Here is a 19784-nt window from a genome sequence, read left to right on the forward strand (position 1 = left end):
CTTAAGTAAAACATGTGAGTACTTCTTCCATCACTGTAAATATTGTAGGCCTACTTTCCACTCCACTACATTTCCAGGAAGGGACTCTTGATACCCAAACGTACAAAAACATATTACGAATTAACCAAATTAATTAATTGTCACAATTTCTGACAATTTCTAAGAACTTCGTAAATATGTACTTTTGAATACTTGAGTATTTACTCGAGTATATACTTTGTCCACCACTCACTGGCTACATGATGTGACTCTTTACACTTTAAATGTGATCCTTGAACTTAATGTGACATAATATGACATAAGAGAAAAGCAATTTTTGGGGGGGAACTACCCCTTTAAGTCTGTGTGACTTTTATAAATATTGAACCAATGAAAAGTATCAAGAGATTTGTTTCCCGAAAACAGGTTTCCACCCCCCGACTGCGACGATGTAGCTGTCAGACAGATCTCCTCTGTTCTCAGGAGGACAGAAATGCCACAGTGGTAAAGGTTTATCTGCGACATTCACTATTTATTGCACAGTATAGGGCCATTGTAATCACAGGTTCTATCAAACAAACTCATTCTCTGTCTGCCTGAACAGACCAACAACGGCTTTGAATGAATGAACACAAAATGGAGACAGCGCCTTGACTTGGCACGATTTGTGACGAAAACGTTTTTTTTTTTTGTATCCTTCAATCAGATGTTTTTCTTTATTTATTGTTTGCTCATTTATACTTAAAAGTGTGCAATTTCTAGAACAAAATGAGAATCATCCATTATTCCCATATGGTGCATTCAAGGATCTTTATAGTTTAGTACAAATTTTAAGAAACAAACAAAACAAAAGAAATTACAGAAACAATAACTGAACTAAGGAAATAAGGCAACATTTATATATATTTTTTATCCCACGATTTTCCAACCCCATTTTTTTCACCCTGTGCCAATTGTCTAAGTAATCCTGGGCGCTACACTCCCTCTAGGATAAGAAGAAGAAAGTCTGCACACTGTTCTCAAGCTCCAAAAGAACTCACTTTTTATTATATGCCTGATGAAGACCTAGAAGGTCGAAACGTTGCATAAATAAAAAGGTTTTTTTTGGAGCTTGAGAACAGTGTGCAGACTTTCTTCTTCTTATCCTTGATTCTTCCCTTGATGTCCAGCACCTGGCCTAAATGCAGGCGTGGGATGTGCACACAATCTTCCCTGTGAACGCTACACTCCCTCTGCCAGCCTAGGGAGAGCCCAGAGCCGAGTTCATGCTTCCTTCAATACATGAGGAGCTAGCAAGCCGCTTCTTGTCACCTGACAGTTTCCTTGGTAGGACGTAGCGCGTAGAAGGAACACGTTATTCCAACCAGTTCCTTTCCCCTCCATCAGGCTGACCAGGGGGAGGCAGTATAGAGACCAGGATTACTGCATGTTTTTGTGAGGGTACCTACGAGGAGAACATGCAAACTCCACACAGAAAGGACCTTTCACCAACCCCACCTAGGGTATGGGCACTGATAAAGCAGAGGAGAGGACACGCCCCCTGCAGCGCCCACAGCGTCCCCGGCGGGAATCGAAACCCAGGACCTTCTATCTGTGAGGCGACAGGGCTACCGACTGCGCCACCGTGCCCCCAACGCAACATTTATGAATATATCAAAAATAGTATTTTTCCCAGAACTATCTTTGTTTACAAAAAAGGTACAAAGGTTTTGTCCTGGACGAGCGAGAGGGACATGTCTTTCAGTTCCTCGGCCGATCTCACAGTTTTGTACCCCAGCTGGTGGAGCACCTTCTGACACACCACCTGTGTGCGCTCCACCATGTCGTACGACAGTTTCAACCGCCAGCTCTCCGCCGTGGCCGCCGAGTCCCTCACCGTGCCGAACTTGTGTTTGGCCGACGGCTCGCTGCTGCCATTGGTGCTCGCCTGTATCCAGTCCTCCACGTTCTTGTCCATGGGCAGCCCCAGGTAGTCGTAGATCTCCCTGGATTTGAGGAGCGGGTTTCGTGCCAGGTCCTCGTAGCGAACCAGCATGTACCTCCCTTTGAGCCAGGGCGGGTGGCCGAGGCCGGTGGACACGGAGCTGAGGATGTCGTCGCAGACCACCGTCTGCTGGCGGATGGCCTGGTTTGGCTGGAAGCCAAACGTCTCGATCATCGACGAGAGGATCCCGCGGGGGTCCCTGACCAGCTGGATGACCTTGAGGTTGAGCCGGGGGTCCTCCACCAGAGCGCGCAGGTCCCCGATTGCCCGCACCCGCACGGTCTTGAGCGCCACGTGCCTCGGAATCAGAATCAGAAGAATCAACTTTACTGTCACATCACAGGTTTACAGGCGTTTTTTGTGCAAAGCTCCATCGTTTTTGTTATTTCCATAAGACAGGGGTCTTCAACGTTTTTTCAGGCCAAGAACCCCTTAGCTGAGAGAGAGATGAATCAGGGACCCCCACTTCATATTGGATTCATGTTCAATGTGTGTTTTCAGACATTTAACCACTTAAACCATCAATACTTAACAAACCTCCGAAAATAGCCAACCTAAAAGCTCTATAGTGAGCTTGTAGATCTGCTATTTCCGGGTTAATGTTTCACCCCAGAATAGGGATGCTATAGGGTTCAAGTGGTTGATGTATAGTAACTCTGAGGACCACCTAGGGGTCCCGGACTCCCTGTTGAAGACCCCTGCCTTAAGAGAAAGTAAAGAAGAAGAGGGGGAGCAAGGGGGGAAGAGAGATCAATAAATACTTTAAAAAAATGATGTACCTCTTGTGGCGGCATGCCTCGATCGCCAGGGTCATGTTGAGCGGCGCGCACACGCAATCACCGTCCTCCTTCTTGACGTCAGTGGGGGCGAAGGCGTCGCACAGCGCCCGGCTGGCACCGTGGCGGAACAGCTTGTCCGTGATGTGGTTGGCCGGCGCCGGCTTGATGTAGCGCTCCAGGGAGTAGAGGTCACAGTCGTACAGGCTCCGCAGCAGGTCGCGGCTGGCGTCCAGCTTCACACGGTCGTCCGCCGTGTCCAGGGTGGCCAAGGTGACGTGCCAGAGAGGCTCGAACAGGTAGAAGACCTAATACAATACAACACAATAGATACTGTCATTGACACACAATTGACACGAAGCTTGTTTCCATTGTGGTCTAGAGTAGACCATTGGTTCTCAAAGTGGGGTCCGGGGACCCCCAGGGGTCCTTGGGGGGGGGGGGGTAGGCCTACCAGGGGGTTCTGCAGCAAAATTAGTTGATTTAGCGTTCATTTCAGTTTAACCACGTGAGCCCGATATACCTCGGCTATTTGAAAACAGCCGATCTACAAGCTCACAACGCGCCGCTTTGCGACACGTTGTGAGCTTGTAGATCTGCTATTTTCAAAACAATTCTTGCAAAAAAATGTTTAACATTTGGAATTGTTTTGAAGCATTTTGACACACAAATCTTGTATGGGGGGGGGGGGGGGGGGGGGGGGGGGCAAATACATTCAATTTGGGGGTCCTTGACATGAAAATGTTTGAGAACCATACCTCCTGGTGCTGGTTGAGCAGCTGGCCCGTGAAGGAGGAGCCACTGCGGTAGGTGGCCAGGACCAGGATGTGGGTCTTCCTGACCGTCCGAATTGATTGATTGGTTTGTCGACTTAGAACACTGTAAAGACAAAAATAAATACATAAAATAAACATAATACACTTAAAAATCTGAAATCTGTATAAATATAAAAACATGAAAACAAATACATGCTGTACTCTAGGCAGGGTGTTCCAAAAGGGCATGATAGGATGAAGTTAAAAACGTATCTAGTGCTATCCCTTATTGCTCAAAGATCAAATAGCATTTAGAAATACAATTTCTAAAATCTATGTAATGAAAATACTATGACGACAACAAACAAACAAAATCAGCTTCTGGTATTCAGCTTCAGAGCTTAAAGGAGAATACCGGACAAATTAAGTGTTGCCTTTGATGTCTCGTTACTTACCGACCGACGTGAAAAGTGGCGTTCTTTTTTTCCATAGATTCCCGTGTCGTCATTTTTTAAACCCCCTCCGTTGTCAGAATGGGAGCGCGTGGGTCAGGGAGATTCGTCTATTGTAACCGAGGCAAAGTTGTTTTTCTCTCTTCTGCTCGTCTTTGTGGAGTCTCATGATAGTCAAACGTGCGTTGAAATGTCCTGCGAGGCCACCGTTAATGGCGAACGATTTAACACTGGATGCTTGTTTCTTTCCAGAACCTGGCAACTCATGTCGGTAAGTAACGAGACATCAAAGGCAACACTTAATTTGTCCGGTATTCTCCTTTAAAGGAATAGTTCACCCAAAAAATGACGTATTTCAATTGCACACCCCATAGAGCGTTGAATTCATGGAGATTTTTTAGTTTTTGACGCTTTCCTAAGCCAATAATTTGATGACCGGGTGTATTTCCGGTAGGAGACTCAAAGAGCCTCCTTTGAGTCTCCTACTGGATAGTACATTAGCATCTTTCCGCCAGTAATCAAATTATTGGCTTAGGAATGCGACAAAAACAAAAAACAAATCCATGAATTCAATGCTTCATGGGGCGTGCAACTGATAGGTTTGCAATTGAACATAAGTCATTTTTTGGGTGAACTACTACTACTTTGGGTGAACTACTACTACAAATTAATGTGAATGGCCGCGTACACTCCGTACAGGATGGCGATGGAGACCACGGCCAGCAGGATGAGTGCCTTCCAGGAGCATTTAATGCCGGAGCACTTCATCTAGACACGGTGGGCCAGCTTCTCCCTGGGAAAGTAAAGTAAAAGCATAATACTGTCACGGTCGGTTTGGAAACATTATTATGTCCAAAACTGTTACTTTTCAGGAAATGGAACAATCATTTTCTGAAATAGTGAAAATAGCTGATCTACATGGTCACAGTGCATGGCAGGAATGAGTTCAGTCAGGACAACTCATGACTGGATAAAATATGTTGTATTGAATATAAAATTAGCAATATATTCATTTTGGTTTGGCGATGAATTGGATCTGCTTTTAGGTACTCTGAGAACGCACATTACATCTTCCTACCAACAGGAACTCCGAATCCCCAGTACGTAAAAGTGATTCTAAAACGACAGGTGGTGGCTGGGGTGGTGGAGGGGTGAGCGGCAAAGTTTAAAGCAGCACAGACGGCAGTAGGCAGCGGAAAACGGCTAGCCAGGATTCAGGAATGAGCAATGCAACTTCCCCATTTAAACAGGATGCTCTATTATGAAGTGAGTATGTGATTGGTTGAGAATAGAAGCATGAAGCCGAGACCGACCGATGGTCAATAGTTCCCTGACAGAACTGTCCGTAGCAAGACTTGTCCTTGTCCGTGGCAAATTTTAGATTTTCTGTTCTTTTACATTACAATGTTCTTATTTTGATCACAAGACCTAATTACTGAATATAAGTCAGGTTTTCTTCAAAATATGATTTACTACGACTATGGTACATAGGAGTCCACTAGTACTAGTGGTTCTCAAATGTTTTATTTGCAAGGACCTCCTTAACTCTGAGAGTGTTACGGGTCCATTTGGTTCCATTTGAACACTCTCAGAGTTACAGACCTGTCTGAGTTACAGACCTGTTATGGTCATTCAGGGCTAGTTCTGTGTTTCTGGTAATATTATTGTTCACTCATTTTGTATGTCTGTGGCAAAAATAGAATTTTGACAAAAATGTCCACCACAAGCCAGCATGGTGGTGACCCCTGTGCATGGGGTGCAGTAATCATATTGTTTTGAAAATGTCAGTAGTTTAACTGGAGCCCTCAAGTTAAATAGTGGTTACCTGTTCACAATTTATTTAAATGTTTTAAAGATATTTGGGCTTTTCTGCCTTTAATTGACAGTGTACAGTGGAGATGGACAGCAAACAGGGAGAGAGAGATGGGGAGAGACATGCAGTAAAGATCATCGGGAGCGGGACTCGAACCTGCGATGCACTGACAGGCTACATTAGAGCCTATAGGAGCCCTATCTTGGCCCGAAGTGGCTAAACCCACTATTTGGGGCATTTCCAGCAGGTGTCAGGCTGCCTCACGCTACAGCAACAGGGGATTGGCTCCTGCCCTGTGGGTCACATAACTCGGCAACGCTGCAAGGCTTACTTACTTACTTACTTGAGACAGTCTTTTTACTTACAGTGAATATCTACAGTGTATTTCAACGTGATCAATACTTGAATTTAGTTTGATCATTGTTGTTAATAAACTTACCAAATGAACCTTTACAGCTGTCTTAATGTTAAGAGATTACACGACGTGTCCACTAGATGGCGGAAATCAACCACCTGAGGGAAAGAGAGAGAGGGGCAAAGAGGGAGACAGACAGACAGATAGAGAGAGAAATATAATCATGAACACAATTATTAGGCTATGAATATATAAATGTGTGTTCTCCTTGAACAATGTACAGGACCTGCTGAGAGGGAGACAGTGCGGGAGAGACAGACAGTAAGACAGCAGATATCGAGGGAGACAGCAGTGTGGAAGAGACAGACAGTAGGTAAGCTGTTATGCTTATTATTGTCTCTAATGGACCCTTCGCTAAACCCCACCCCAAAAGCGATTGTCCAATGACAGCTTAGCAACCGTTGTTAGCCTGGCATAGGTCTGGCAAGCTTTCGTCACCTGCCATAGCTGTCAATGTTATATCGCCCGCACACACACAATCATTTGCAACATAATGGCAAGAATAGGAATACCACGATAACGCAATGGTGACTATGAACCACAAACCCGTTGGAGGCTGCTTTTCCCAAGCTGAAATATGCACTTAAACTGCAAGGCTTCATGGCTGTGTGTTGTTGAACATACACAGCTTAACGTCGGAAAAGTTACACGACTCACTCGCCCAGGCGTGTCAATAATAGGCTACTAATCACCGTAATCGTAACAAAATTCAGAATCACAGCGCTGCCTGTTTCGGATTCCGCACGTTAAAGTATATTAATTCATTTGTTCGTCTATTTATTAACTGCTACTGCAGTCCCTGCGGTACATGAAAACTCCTGTTACAGTCAAGGATCACCTTCAACCTGGTGTTTGCACTTTCTCCATTTACGGTCCGTACATCTATATAAACGTTCAGATTTTAAATATAAAGTGCTTACCCCATGGCCACGGATGTTGCAATTATGCACGGGACTCTCAAAAGTACCCGTATATTCTGTATGAAAAGCATTTTAATCCGATCAGTGGCCATTTTCTCATAATGTATTCGTGTGCAATACACCTACCAACCGATAGGGTCACTCAGTTGAAAGCAGTGAGAAAATGGCCACCGATCAGATTAAAATGCTTTTTATTGAACAATACGGATGATACAGGTACTTCTGAGAGCCCGTATATACATGTAACATCCGTGGCCATGGGATAAGCACTTTATATTTGAAATATGAACGTTTATGTAGATGTACGGGCCATAAATGGAGAAAGTGCAAACACCATGTTGAAGTTCATCCATGACGGTCGTGACAGTCGACCGTCGTGTATCCATGGCTATTACTCCCTACATTTCCCATGTTTTTTGTTTATTGAAATAATGTCATGCACATTTGTCCAGTGCATAGCCTACTGCAGGCCTTGTTGACTAGATTTAGAAGATATTTTGAAGCTCTTGCTCCTGAAATGATCGATTATTTTTAAGAGGAAAAGCCATCATTTAACATGAAAGTCAATGGGTGAGAAGCAGAGATTGCCAGGCGCTGCCAGGCCTGGGTGTGACTAACTTCGCACCACCAGTCACAGAGTGGAGTGGGTGGGGCTTAGCGAAGGGTCCATTGTAAAGTAAAACATAAACTAGAAAAAGTGCTCCTCGGAGCACAGGTCTCCGCCAGGTCAGGTAGGATAGTGTGGGGCAGCAATGTTCGGAATTCGCCAATCCGGCTGGAATGTGAAAAATCAGGCGGATCGGACGGATCCGTCTTGATCAGTTGACTATAGAGATCATGTGTACCAATTTGTGTGATGTTTGGATAAAATCTGAAGGAGTAATATAAAGAAATGACTTTTATATAAGTCGGCCTCCTGGTGGCGCTATAATAGGACAATGTTGAAAGGGTGGCATTTGTTCGTCAACGTAGTGCAAATGTGCGTGCGAAGTTTAACCGCAATCGGACGCTGCGTTCATGATTTGCAACATTTTGTTCAAAACGGGCCACTCCTGCAAACTTTAGATGTCAATCCTAGCCAATCAGGATGGAATATGAAAAATCTAACAGATCCGTCTTGATCACATGACTATAGAGATCATGTCTACCGATTGTGAAATTTGGATAAAATGTGAAGGAGTAATATTAAAAAAAATGTTTTATATAAGTCGGCCTCCTGGTGGCGCTATAAAAAGCAGATTTGAAAAATGCAGGGCAAAGGTTTTTCCCTGACCTCTACGGAGTGCACGTACAAAGTTTTACACAGATCGGTGCAGTTATAGGTAAAAACAGTAATCGGCATGTTATAGCGCCACCATGAGGCTGATTTGAAAATGTTCAAGTGATAAATATTCCTCGGCCTAGTGGGAATGTGCGTGCAAAATTTCACGGAAATTGGAAGCTGTGTTCATGATCTGAGGCCTTTTGTTCAAAACGGAGCACTCCTGCAAACTTTGGAAGCCATTTTCAGCCAATCAGGATGGAATATGAAAAATCTGAATGACCAGTTTTGTGTAATGACTATAGAGATACTGTGTAACGATTCGTGTGACGTTTGGACAAAATCTGTAGGAGTACTGTCAAAAAATATGTTTTGCAAAAAGCGGCCTCCTGGGGGCGCTATGACAGGCCCATGAGAACAATTTGGGGCAGAGGTTCTGAATTGGCATCCAGGGAGTGTGTGTGCACAGTTTTGCTGCGATCATGCCAACGGTGCCGGAGATTACCTGTTCACAGACGGAGACACACACACACACACACACACACACACGGACGGACGGACGGACAGACAGACAGACGGACGGACAGGGTGCAAAACATACTCTCTCCTCGCCTGTTCACAGCAAGGTTATAATAGTTTTGGATTTTTTATTATAGTTTAGTTTTAGTTAGTTTTGAATTTTTTTTTCTAATTCAGTTAGTTTTAGTTAGTTTTGACCGAAAAAAATCTAATTCAGTTAGTTTTAGTTCGTTTTCAGAGCGGGTTTGCTAGTTTTTATTTAGTTTCTATTTTTGTGAGAAAGCTTAGTTTTAGTTTAGTTTTTATTAGTTTTAATGTTAGTTTTAGTTTTTTTTCATACTTTGGGTTTTTTGTCAGGTGCAGGATTCAAAAGGTCAAAGTAAGTATTGTGTGATAAAAACTAAAACAAAAGATACCATTTAAAAATATATATTATTCAGTTACTGTTTGACAATCAACCATCCACACAACAGTCCACAAGATAGCAGCCTTAAGTGCAACATGTACTGTGCCTGGTATAAATCAAAATAGCCATACAATATATGAACATAAACCCTTTCATGACACACACAGGGTCCAGGGGTCTCAGGTTTCTGAGGTGCTCAGAGAGGCTGCCTTGTCAAGGTACTCGCTATCAGTGGTGGAAAAAGTACTCACATTTGTTACTTAAGTAAAAGTGTCAATACTGCAATGTAGAAATACTCTGTTACAAGTAAAAGTCCGGAATTCAAAATGTACTTGAGTAAAAGCACAAAAGTATTGGTATCAAAATTACAAACAAAGGTAAAAGTACTCATTATGCAGAATGTCCCATTTCACAAGTTTTCAAAATGTAGGCTATAAAAGAAAGGTAAACAAATCTTTTGAAAAAAGCAGATCTACAAGCTCACCAAAGCATTGTGAGCTTGTAGATCGGCTATTTTCAAATGGCCGAAATGAAGTGGGTATAATGTATGTTTTGTAATAATAATCAAAATACCTACAAAGTAACTAGTAACTAAAGTTTTCAAATAATTGTAGTGGAGTAAAAGTACCATTATTACCTCTGAGAGATGTAGTGGAGTAGAAGTAAAAATACAGAAAATTGGAAATACTCCAGTAAAGCAAAAGTACCTCAAAATTGTACTTAAGTGGGCTACAGTAGGCTACTTGAATAAATGTACTTAGTTACTTTACACCGTGGTCTGTGGGGGTTTTCCCCTTGATAATTGCTCCACATTGTATCACCCGTTTGCACTACAAGGCAATTGTTCTTGTCTTTCTTGCTGTTGTATTCAAATAAATCCCATATAGGACCATATTTCTCCCAACTTGTTTCTCCGTCGCCATTATAAAGTAACGTGCAGTGCAGTGCAGTGCCGTGCAGTCAGTCAGTCAGTCAGTGCTGCTCACTGCTACGATGCACATTGAAAACAACCGGAGTAACTCGCCCCAAAACACGCTCGCCCCCAATTCTTTCGCATACCAGTGATTCTAATACCGCCGGATTTGCCCTGGGGCGACGGTGTTTTGGGGCGACTACGTCAGCGGACCAACGGTGACTGCAACTGACGTAGAACTGCGCAGGGGAAATGAATCAAATTAATTTAAATCTAAAAGGCTTATAAATATTGACAAAAACTAAAACGAAGGGCATTTTGACTATAATTTCAGTTAGTTTTAGTTAAACACACAATATAGTTTCAGTTAGTTATCGTTTTTCTTTTTTCTTTTAGTTTTTATTTAGTTTAGTTAACTGAAATGTTTTTTCACCTTTAGTTTTCGTTATTTCGTTAGTTTTAGTTAACTATAATAACCTTGGTTCACAGACGTAGACACACACACACACACACACACACACACACACACACACACACCACACACACACACACACACACACACACACACACACACACACACACACACACACACACACACACACACACACACACACACACACACACACACACACACACACACACACACACACACACACACAGTAACTAAGTACATTTACTTGAGTAATGTAGGCTACTTAAGTATCTGTTTTTCTAGTATCTGAACTAGTATTTGCATTTTTGGATATATTGTACTTTTGCCTCCACTACATTTCTAAGGGGAAAAGTACATTCTGAATTAACCACTGAAGCCCGATTTCAAATAGTGAAAATGGCAGAAAATGTACTCCTGTAGTGTCCGGGTGTGAACTGTGGTCTCTCCCTCTCACGTCGACTCCCTAAAACGGCAAGAAGTCACTTCCTTCCCGATCAGCACATTCCTGAGAGGACCAGGTTTCAAAGCAACTCACTTCAAGGGAAAGGCTCAACTCAAAGGGTTGTGTAAGAACAAGTTCTAGATTTCTATTGTACCCATTGTAACTAACATGTTAAAAACTCAATTTTTAACATGTTAGATTCATCAAAAACACCCGTCCTTGTTTCTGGTGACTCATCCTGCCCTTCTAATACGTGAGGAGACCGTGTTTTTTCAATTACTTTTTTCATTTATTTTTAATTTGTTTTTGAAAATAAATGAAAAAATACAATAACAAATGCTAGAAATGCTAGAAAAACAATGCTAAAAATGTTTGACTTCAGTAGAGTACTCAAGTACATTGTTACTGTTCAGATTACACTCTCCTCTTACACACACAAACATAAAGTTACCAACTGGAACCAAAATGTTTTCTTCAGAGAGAGACATAAACACATTCTTATGAATGTTTTAAATTTCGGACCGAGTTTCTGTTTAAAAAGGTGTTTTATACAAATTGGGTTTGGATGACAAAGCTGCAGGTTCGTTTCACAACGAGTCTTACTTAATAGACCTGTGCAGACCTCCATTCTTTAATACTCAAATCAAATCTAACTCCATTTGTGAAGCACGTCTAAAACAACCATATGGTTGACCAAAGATAAAATCAAAATTCAAAAGAGCAAAAAGATGCAAGAACACGACAGAAAACATTAGACAGATAAAAGACATGATTACAGCGTCAGTATACATCAAAAGGTCAGCTAAACGCCAGGGAGAAAAGGTGAGTCTTAACTGAGTTTTTTAAAAGTCCTTGTTGTTATTATTATTATTATTATTATTATTATTATTATTATTATTATTATTGCTTTTTTCTTTATACTCACGCTTGTCAGAAGTTTCTAAAACAAAACGTCCGTCTTCTGTCTGTCTCTCTGTTTGTTCTTTCTTCAGTATGTCTCTTCTTGTATATAATTTTAACCGTCACTTAATTTATCAACTTTCAAAGTGAAAACAAAAAAGAAGCTTTTGCAGAAAAGCACAACATGTACACCTGTACCTCAGAATGAAGGGACAGTAAAAAGACCTTACAACAGGGAGGCACCTCTTCAGATCACATGGTGTCACTGTCAGTCATGGAGGGGGCGGGGTTGTTTCTGGAAAATGATCTGTCTTTGATTGATTGATAGATTGAATACTTTATTTAGAAGTTTTGTAAGAAAGTACAGTTACAATACACGGTCAACTAAATAGGATTAAAAAGCTCATGAAAGCCTAATGGCTTGTTTCAAATGGGGTGTTTTTGTACTCTACCTTGGGGTGTTTTTGTCATTGTATATTTGCATATAGGTGACATCAATCATGGAAACAGGAGGAGGTGTAACTATTAGTAGCTTTTATTATCTGGATTGTGTGATCATGTCTATATGTCTATGTTTATGTCTTATGTATGTATGTTTACCGTGTCTTGGAGTTTCCTATTATTATCTGCTGTAACATAAATTGCCAGTTTGGGACATAATAAACTAGAACTTGATTTGTCCTCTGCATTGTTCTCATCCTAGGAGCAGTGAGCAGCCATTAGTGCAGCACTCAGGTATAGCAATTAAGGGTTTAGTGTCTTGCTCAGGGACTCTTCAACACATTGCTGAGGCCTTGGAATGGATTGGTAAGGTAGAACTGGTAGAACTTGATCTCCTCCTGACCTCGAGTAACACTGTCCTCTGAAAAGCCAGCAATCTCTACAATAACCCAGTGGTTCTTTACTTAAGTAAAAGTACCAATACTGCAATATAAAAATACTCTGTTACAAGTAAAAGTTCAGAATAAAAAAATTACTTGAGTAAAAGTACAAAAGTATTGACATTATGTACTTGAAGTACCAAAAGTAAAAGTACTAAATATAGTACTAAATAGGCTATTTTCAAATAGCCTAGGTTTAAAATAGGGTTAAAGTGGTTAATGTATGTTTCATTATATCATGATTTATATCTGAAAAGTAACTAGTAACTAAAGTGTTCAAGTAAATGTAGTGGAGTAAAAGTACAATATTTGCCTCTGAGATGTAGTGGAGTAGAAGTAAAAGTATTGGAAATTGGAAATACTCAAGTAAAGTACTTAAGTAAATGTACTTAGTTACTTTCCACCACTGCTCACCTCTGCACCTAAAAGGCCCTTTGCTCATGTAATGTGCGATGGAAGCACTAACTGTACCGATAAGACCCAATTATTGAAATCCCAAAACACGTTATAGACTTCCATCGTGCCACATGTATGCCTGTCTTAGCCTCCTGGCAGTCTTAAGGTTTTCTTCAGAATAGGTAACCTCTTTAACCCTGGCATCCCCATTTTGGGCATGTCATTATAGGCCAGGTAAATAAATAAATAATTAGAAACATTTCTGAAATGTTTCGAAAATACCAGATCTACAATCTCTCAATATGTCATGATGTAATGTGTTGTGACCTTGTAGATTGGCTTTTAAAACAATGGCTTATATGTCTTTGTGGCTAATGCAGATATACTTTGTTATTGTAATTCATTGTAAAATGTGTAGCACATTGGCATAGACAATATGGCAGGCACATTAGGAGTTAATTATGTATTTCTGGTAAAAAAAACAAAAACAAAAAACATTAATGATCATAAACTGGCATGGTGATGACCCCTGATCTTTAATAACAACCATTCATTACTTAAACGTTAATATCTCTGTTAGTCTAGATGGAAAGTGGGGTCCATGTGCATAGGATGGATTTTTTTTTGCGCCACCTGATTTGTCATCCTTGAAGTGTGTATTTTAATGTCCCATGGGGTTCATTTTAACCCTTTATTACACATATCCTGAACCCAAACCAGAAAATAGAAGAGAACATAACTTTTGAAGGAAACAACCAGAGACAAATAAGATCAAATAAATCCCATACAATTTGGACCCAAGGAATAAAGTCGAATTATTAAGATTCAAGCACATCTTTACTCTATTAGGGCATGCTCCCACCAAAACATGGTCGGCTGCTGTTAAACAGTTTTTTTGCAGCCAGCGGATTCTAAAAAACGGGAGTGACCCACCTGTCACTCACTTTCAGGACCGCCCCCGTAGCCGGCACCGCCTTCTGCCTTGAGCACCATGTTGCTTCCTGAGTCTTGGGACGGTCCGCCTTCGACTCAGAAGCAGCTCCTGCCTCCAGCAGTTATATGCTTCAAATGGACAAGTCGTGTAGAGCGGATAAACGCAAGGTCTGCAAGGTTACTTCTACTCCACAACATCTCAAAGGCAAATATTGTACTTTTTACTCCATTACAATTATTTGAAAACTTTAGTTACTAGTCACGTAGATTTGTATTAGGCTATTATTACAAAACATGCATTAACCACTTTATCCCTATATACTTCGGCTATTTTCAAAAGACGTTTATACATTTTGAACACATTCTGCATAATGAGTAATTTTGCTTTTGGTTTTGATGCCGATACTTTTGTATTCAAGTACATTTTCAATACCAGACTTCTACTTGTAACAGAGTACAGTATATCTACATTGCAGTATTGATACTTTTACTTAAGTAAAACATGTGAGTACTTCTTCCATCACTGTAAATATTGTAGGCCTACTTTCCACTCCACTACATTTCCAGGAAGGGACTCTTGATACCCAAACGTACAAAAACATATTACGAATTAACCAAATGAATTAATTGTCACAATTTCTGACAATTTCTAAGAACTTCGTAAATATGTACTTTTGAATACTTGAGTATTTACTCGAGTATATACTTTGTCCACCACTCACTGGCTACATGATGTGACTCTTTACACTTTAAATGTGATCCTTGAACTTAATGTGACATAATATGACATAAGAGAAAAGCAATTTTTTGGGGGGAACTACCCCTTTAAGTCTGTGTGACTTTTATAAATATTGAACCAATGAAAAGTATCAAGAGATTTGTTTCCCGAAAACAGGTTTCCACCCCCCGACTGCGACGATGTAGCTGTCAGACAGATCTCCTCTGTTCTCAGGAGGACAGAAATGCCACAGTGGTAAAGGTTTATCTGCGACATTCACTATTTATTGCACAGTATAGGGCCATTGTAATCACAGGTTCTATCAAACAAACTCATTCTCTGTCTGCCTGAACAGACCAACAACGGCTTTGAATGAATGAACACAAAATGGAGACAGCGCCTTGACTTGGCACGATTTGTGACGAAAACGTTTTTTTTTTTTGTATCCTTCAATCAGATGTTTTTCTTTATTTATTGTTTGCTCATTTATACTTAAAAGTGTGCAATTTCTAGAACAAAATGAGAATCATCCATTATTCCCATATGGTGCATTCAAGGATCTTTATAGTTTAGTACAAATTTTAAGAAACAAACAAAACAAAAGAAATTACAGAAACAATAACTGAACTAAGGAAATAAGGCAACATTTATATATATTTTTTATCCCACGATTTTCCAACCCCATTTTTTTCACCCTGTGCCAATTGTCTAAGTAATCCTGGGCGCTACACTCCCTCTAGGATAAGAAGAAGAAAGTCTGCACACTGTTCTCAAGCTCCAAAAGAACTCACTTTTTATTATATGCCTGATGAAGACCTAGAAGGTCGAAACGTTGCATAAATAAAAAGGGAGTTTTTTTTGGAGCTTGAGAACAGTGTGCAGACTTTCTTCTTCTTATCCTTGATTCTTCCCTTGATGTCCAGCACCTGGCCTAAATGCAGGCGTGGGATGTGCACACAATCTTCCCTGTGAACGCTACACTCCCTCTGCCAGCCTAGGGAGAGCCCAGAGCCGAGTTCATGCTTCCTTCAATACATGAGGAGCTAGCAAGCCGCTTCTTATCACCTGACAGTTTCCTTGGTAGGACGTAGCGCGTGGAAGGAACACGTTATTCCAACCAGTTCCTTTCCCCTCCATCAGGCTGACCAGGGGGAGGCAGTATAGAGACCAGGATTACTGCATGTTTTTGTGAGGGTACCTACGAGGAGAACATGCAAACTCCACACAGAAAGGACCTTTCACCAACCCCACCTAGGGTATGGGCACTGATAAAGCAGAGGAGAGGACACGCCCCCTGCAGCGCCCCACAGCGTCCCCGGCGGGAATCAAAACCCAGGACCTTCTATCTGTGAGGCGACAGGGCTACCAACTGCGCCACCGTGCCCCCAACGCAACATTTATGAATATATCAAAAATAGTATTTTTCCCAGAACTATCTTTGTTTACAAAAAAGGTACAAAGGTTTTGTCCTGGACGAGCGAGAGGGACATGTCTTTCAGTTCCTCGGCCGATCTCACAGTTTTGTACCCCAGCTGGTGGAGCACCTTCTGACACACCACCTGTGTGTGCTCCACCATGTCGTACGACAGTTTCAACCGCCAGCTCTCCGCCGTGGCCGCCGAGTCCCTCACCGTGCCGAACTTGTGTTTGGCCGACGGCTCGCTGCTGCCATTGGTGCTCGCCTGTATCCAGTCCTCCACGTTCTTGTCCATGGGCAGCCCCAGGTAGTCGTAGATCTCCCTGGATTTGAGGAGCGGGTTTCGCGCCAGGTCCTCGTAGCGAACCAGCATGTACTTCCCTTTGAGCCAGGGCGGGTGGCCGAGGCCGGTGGACACGGAGCTGAGGATGTCGTCGCAGACCACCGTCTGCTGGCGGATGGCCTGGTTTGGCTGGAAGCCAAACGTCTCGATCATCGACGAGAGGATCCCGCGGGGGTCCCTGACCAGCTGGATGACCTTGAGGTTGAGCCGGGGGTCCTCCACCAGAGCGCGCAGGTCCCCGATTGCCCGCACCCGCACGGTCTTGAGCGCCACGTGCCTCGGAATCAGAATCAGAAGAATCAACTTTACTGTCACATCACAGGTTTACAGGCGTTTTTTGTGCAAAGCTCCATCGTTTTTGTTATTTCCATAAGACAGGGGTCTTCAACGTTTTTTCAGGCCAAGAACCCCTTAGCTGAGAGAGAGATGAAGCAGGGACCCCCACTTCATATTGGATTCATGTTCAATGTGTGTTTTCAGACATTTAACCACTTAAACCATCAATACTTAAAGGAGAATTCCGGACAAATTAAGTGTTATCTTTGATGTCTCGTTACTCACCTACCGATGTGAAAAGTAGCGTTGTTTTTTTTCATATATTCCCCTGTCGTCATTTTTTAAACACCCTCCGTTGTTATAATGGGAGCGTGAGGGTTAGTGAAATTCGTCTATTATAACCGACGCAAAGTTGTTTTTTTCACTACTAGTATTCATAGTAGAGTCTCATGATAGTCAAACATGCGTTGAAACTATCTGCGAGGCTGCCGTCAATGGCGAACGATTTAACACTGGTTGCTTGTTTCTTCCAGAACCTGGCAACTCGTGTTGCCAGATTCAGGAAACAAGCAACCAGTGTTAAATCGTTCGCCATTAACGGCAGGCTCGCAGGAATTTTCAGCGCATGTTTGACTATCATGAGACTCTACAATGAATCGTAGTAGAGAAAAAAATAACATTGCGTCGGTTATAATAGACGAACTTCACTAACCCTCACGCTCCCATTATAACAACGGAGGGTGTTTAAAAAATGACGACAGGGGAATATATGAAAAAAAAGAACGCTACTTTTCACATCGGTAGGTGAGTAACGAGACATCAAAGATAACACTTAATTTGTCCGGAATTCTCCTTTAACAAACCTCCGAAAATAGCCAACCTAAAAGCTCTATAGTGAGCTTGTAGATCTGCTATTTCCGGGTTAATGTTTCACCCCAGAATAGGGATGCTATAGGGTTCAAGTGGTTGATGTATAGTAACTCTGAGGACCACCTAGGGGTCCCGGACTCCCTGTTGAAGACCCCTGCCTTAAGAGAAAGTAAAGAAGAAGAGGGGGAGCAAGGGGGGAAGAGAGATCAATAAATACTTTAAAAAAATGATGTACCTCTTGTGGCGGCATGCCTCGATCGCCAGGGTCATGTTGAGCGGCGCGCACACGCAATCACCGTCCTCCTTCTTGACGTCAGTGGGGGCGAAGGCGTCGCACAGCGCCCGGCTGGCACCGTGGCGGAACAGCTTGTCCGTGATGTGGTTGGCCGGCGCCGGCTTGATGTAGCGCTCCAGGGAGTAGAGGTCACAGTCGTACAGGCTCCGCAGCAGGTCGCGGCTGGCGTCCAGCTTCACACGGTAGGGGGTGGCCAAGGTGACGTGCCAGAGAGGCTCGAACAGGTAGAAGACCTAATACAATACAACACAATAGATACTGTCATTGACACACAATTGACACGAAGCTTGTTTCCATTGTGGTCTAGAGTAGACCATTGGTTCTCAAAGTGGGGTCCGGGGACCCCCAGGGGTCCTTGGGGGGGGGGGGCGGTAGGCCTACCAGGGGGTTCTGCAGCAAAATTAGTTGATTTAGCGTTCATTTCAGTTTAACCACGTGAGCCCGATATACCTCGGCTATTTGAAAATAGCAGATCTACAAGCTCACAACGCGCCGCTTTGCGACACGTTGTGAGCTTGTAGATCTGCTATTTTCAAAACAATTCTTGCAAAAAAAATGTTTAACATTTGGAATTGTTTTGAAGCATTTTGACACACAAATCTTGTATGGGGGGGGGGGGTCCCTGGCACAACATATTTTCAGATGGGGGTCCGTGGCCAAATACATTCAATTTGGGGGTCCTTGACATGAAAATGTTTGAGAACCATACCTCCTGGTGCTGGTTGAGCAGCTGGCCCGTGAAGGAGGAGCCACTGCGGTAGGTGGCCAGGACCAGGATGTGGGTCTTCCTGACCGTCCGAATTGATTGATTGGTTTGTTGATTTAGAACACTGTAAAGACAAAAATAAATACATAAAATAAACATAATACACTTAAAAATCTGAAATGTATAAATATAAAAACATGAAAACAAATACATGCTGTACTCTAGGCAGGGTGTTCCAAAAGGGCATGATAGGAGGAAGTTAAAAACGTATCTAGTACTATCCCTTATTGCTCAAAGATCAAATAGCATTTAGAAATACAATTTCTAAAATCTATGTAATGAAAATACTATGAAGACAACAAACAAACAAAATCAGCTTCTGGTATTCAGCTTCAGAGCTTAAAGGAATAGTTCACCCAAAAAATTACGTATTTTCTATCAATTGCACACCCCATATAGAGCGTTGAATTCATGGAGATGTTTTTGACGCTTTCCTAAGCCACTGAGCCATAGTCGTCTATTAGACCTCCGTCTAAAACTGGGTTGTAATTGGTCTAAAAGTGAAAGTTTTTTCAACGTCTATTCTTAGCCTAGACGTTGATTAGCTGTTTTTTAAGCGTCTATATTATAGATTTCAACGGCTATGATATAGACGGTCTATATGTAGATGCTTAAAAAACAGCTAATCAACGTCTAGGCTAAGAATAGACGTTGAAAAAACTTTCACTTTTAGACCAATTATAACCCGGTTTTAGCCTAGACCTTAGACGTATTTTAAACGTCTAATAGCCCGAAAAATGCTCAGTGGGAAGCCAATAATTTGACGACCGGGTGTATTTCCGGTAGGAGACTCAAAGAGCCTCCTTTGAGTCTCCTACTGGATACATTAGCATCTTTCCGCCGGTAATCAAATTATTGGCTTAGGAATGCGACAAAAACAAAAAACATCTCCATGAATTCAATGCTTCATGGGGCGTGCAA

At 42.1% G+C, this 19784-nt stretch overlaps 2 protein-coding genes across 2 annotated transcripts; both read right to left on the reverse strand.

Annotated features, from left to right (window-relative positions):
• Window positions 1-1666: 1666 nt before the first annotated feature.
• Window positions 1667-3743, reverse strand: LOC308087577 (carbohydrate sulfotransferase 1-like; the record flags this gene model as incomplete). Its single annotated transcript, XM_080431535.1, has 4 exons — window positions 1667-2261; window positions 2743-3047; window positions 3498-3618; window positions 3712-3743. The coding sequence occupies 4 exons, from the start codon at window positions 3741-3743 to the stop codon at window positions 1667-1669; spliced, it is 1053 nt and encodes a 350-aa protein (XP_080287661.1).
• A 12595-nt stretch (window positions 3744-16338) lies between these two features.
• On the reverse strand, window positions 16339-19314 carry LOC308087587 (carbohydrate sulfotransferase 1-like; the record flags this gene model as incomplete). The annotated part of the gene is made up of 4 exons (XM_080431546.1): window positions 16339-16933; window positions 18038-18330; window positions 18807-18927; window positions 19292-19314. 4 exons carry the CDS (start codon window positions 19312-19314, stop codon window positions 16339-16341), a joined length of 1032 nt encoding a protein of 343 aa, XP_080287672.1.
• Window positions 19315-19784: the final 470 nt, after the last annotated feature.

This window comes from Gymnoscopelus braueri, assembly GCF_963280865.1.
Source record: "Gymnoscopelus braueri genome assembly, chromosome: 1".
In the NCBI taxonomy this organism is placed as follows: Eukaryota; Metazoa; Chordata; class Actinopteri; order Myctophiformes; family Myctophidae; genus Gymnoscopelus; species Gymnoscopelus braueri.